Source organism: Vitis riparia, chromosome 12 (assembly GCF_004353265.1).
Source record: "Vitis riparia cultivar Riparia Gloire de Montpellier isolate 1030 chromosome 12, EGFV_Vit.rip_1.0, whole genome shotgun sequence".
NCBI classification, from domain to species: Eukaryota; Viridiplantae; Streptophyta; class Magnoliopsida; order Vitales; family Vitaceae; genus Vitis; species Vitis riparia.
The window spans coordinates 7,236,075-7,239,029 of record NC_048442.1 but is presented as its reverse complement, the minus strand read 5'-3'; the positions used below and the strand labels follow the sequence as shown (position 1 = coordinate 7,239,029).

The window sequence follows — 2,955 nt, the reverse complement described above, 5'->3', positions numbered from 1 at the left end:
TATTTAAATTTCAAACATGTCCTATTAGGAATGAGACGAGTACCAAAAAAAAAATCCGTACCATTACCATCCCTAACTATAAAGCTAAAACTAGTATGGGAATGTGCTAACTTTGATTATTAATTGTAGTTTTTGCAGGTCAGTGCAATTCCTGTTTATTTGGTATGAATTCTCCTCTCAGTTGAATGAATCTCATGACCTCCTGATTTCTAAGTTTGAAGTGTTCAAAGGCTTCTCTCAACTGGTTACTCCTTCGAATTTGAATTTCAAACCGGCCACAACTGAATTCCTGTTTGCGGCTTGTGGGAAAAGAGACATCAACTATTTTTGGATTCACAATGTGAAGCATTTGGGATGGCGATTTTAGTTTTTGTGGCTTGTTAATTATAATTATACAGTTGATTTTATTACTTGAGCTCCGGCATATGACTAAATCCATGCCTTGTATATTTTAGAAAGCGATAAAAGAATATGAGAGAAAAAAATGAAGGGGAGTTCAAGTACAACTTTTCTTTCTTAAAAAAATATGCTAAATGATAAAGGTCAAATTTCTCGATTTCATCGTATAAATTATTTGAGCATTGAAAGAGAGCGTGTGATAACATAGTTAGAGCCTACGATGGGCTTCTTCCTTTCACACTATTATTATATTATGCATTAGGTCCCACTTTGTTGCTTGCATGAAATGTTGATGATCACATCTTCAATAAATTGTCCCAAGGAAAAGTGCGAGGATCCACCGTCTTCTATGGCCGTCCTACTTAACTTTTGCATTTCCTTCATCTTCATCCTGACCTCACTATTCATATTCATTAGCTTCTTTAATCCAATTTCAATCTCCTGAGCACTTACAACATAACTACTATCCTTATTATAATCCATTTTAATTTCCACAGCTAATCCTAAATCTTTCACCATTTGAAACGCATTCATTTGTTGTTCTGCGAACAATGGCCATGTTGCTATTGGAATACCATTCCATATGCTTTCTAACGTAGAATTCCATCCACAATGAGATATAAATCCTCCGATTGCAGGGTGGGCTAAAACCGCCACTTGCGGAGCCCATCCAATCACCTTTCCGATTCCGGCCATCCGATGTAAAAACCCCTCTGGTAGAACCTCTTCAACATTTGCATAATCCCTTGGAAATCCCATTTTACCCTTTGGGAGAGGTTGGCGAAGGGACCACAAGAACCGATGCCCACTATACTCTAGCCCATGTGCTATCTCTTTGACTTGATCCACACCAAAGCTTCCCTTGCTCCCGAAGCACAGGAATACCACTGACGATGGCGGCTGATCATCCAGCCAGCTCATGATGGCATTAGCATCTTGTTGAGCCCCACCAGATCTCACATGGTTATTGAGCAGGGGTCCAACAGGGTACACCGGCGGTGCTTTACACCCAGAAAATGATTGAATAGCATGTGACTCAAGCTCAACAAATGTATTTACAATAGTGCCCTTGACTTGTCTGAATCTCCTCGTGTGATGCAGAATCATCTCAGTCCCACCGCCTTCCTTGTCAAGCACCACAGAAGGGAAGACCTTACCTGGGACCGAGTTAACATAACTCGGAACCTCCAACTCAGCATCCGTGTCCTTGAACTCATTGAAATCCAAGCCCTCATGATCATGGAGGAATTGAAGATGGAACATGAAGCGAAGAAAAGCGGCGCCGGAAGTGAAGAAGAGATATGAAGGCACCCCAAACTCATCCGCCACATCAATCATGGGGGTGCAGAACATATCAATAACGAATCCAGCGAGCCGAACCGAGTTGGAGAGAGTGAGCTCGCGGACGGCGTCTCGGACGAGTGGTGTATAAGCTCTGATCAACTCAGAGAAGAAGACAACAGGCGGCCTCGGTCCGGAGCTGAGCTCTACAGGAGGAAGTGTGACGAGACGGACGGAATCAGAGTCGGTGGTCATACTATCAATATTGGACTCAAACGGAAACTTCATGATCAAGATTGTGCTTGAGAATCGGCGGTCTCGTTGAGTCAGCAGCTTTGCAATCTCAACTGTAGCCGCAAGATGACTGATCCCAGGAGTTGGGATGAAGACTAGCTCAGTTTGCTTCATCACTAACCAGCAGTTACCGCATAGACTAAAAGTATTGGGATGTTTTGAGGGCTTTGTGGCGTTTTGTGATGCTTTATACTTGTGGCTGAACCGGTTATCAACATCTTTTCATAATGTCTCAGTAGTCTTGGAGGACAAGAAGCTGATGTCATGGCTTTGCTGGTTCGATCTTGTCTGATTCTAGATTAAGAATATATATATAAACTGATTCGCATTCGCCCAGGCAAATTCCGAGAAGTTTCCCAACATAATCTGCTATTTTCGGCCACGTCAACATGACACATCATGGACCCTTGAAATGAGAAGGTTCCCCTCCACTACGAAAAGTGTGATCTAATATCATAAAAGCAACTCATATTATATATATCTTTTACCTATTATATTATAAATTAATTAAAATAAAATCAATATAAATTAATTAATTTTAATTACCTTATTATGTCTTTTATATGATAATTAAATATAAGATAAATATAAATCTATAAATAAGTTATCAATATTTTTAAATAAAAAATATTTATATATCATCATTTTTTTTATATCCGATAATAAATCACTTCTACATGTGTATTATTATTTTTTATCATTTATTAAGTTTTTCTTTATATTTTTATAACTTTTTTTTTTATTAATTCTCATTTCAAGAAGCTGATGTCATGGCTTTGCTGGTTCAATCTAAGCGTCATTGTACTCGTCGGCCTTGTCTGATTTCTCGATTGGGTAGCTTGAAGATTGAGGCCAATAAGGGTGGTTCTAGATTAAGAATATATATATATATATATATATATATATATATATATATATATATAATTAAAATGACTAATTCGCATTCGCCCAAGTAAATTCTGAGAAGTTTCCCAACATAAT

The 2,955-nt window shown here is 38.5% G+C and overlaps 1 protein-coding gene across 1 annotated transcript; it reads right to left on the bottom strand.

The window, feature by feature from the left end:
* Positions 1–485: 485 nt before the first annotated feature.
* LOC117926141 (anthocyanidin 3-O-glucosyltransferase 2-like) lies at positions 486–2,215 on the bottom strand. The gene has a single exon (XM_034845218.1). It carries the CDS (start codon positions 2,086–2,088, stop codon positions 658–660), a length of 1,431 nt encoding a protein of 476 aa, XP_034701109.1. The 5' UTR covers positions 2,089–2,215; the 3' UTR covers positions 486–657.
* Between the last annotated feature and the right edge of the window lie 740 nt (positions 2,216–2,955).

Bases quoted from the DNA above. Each gene is read 5' to 3' on its own strand.
- LOC117926141 (XM_034845218.1), bottom strand. From the start codon at position 2,088: ATGAAGCAAACTGAGCTAGTCTTCATCCCAACTCCTGGGATCAGTCAT.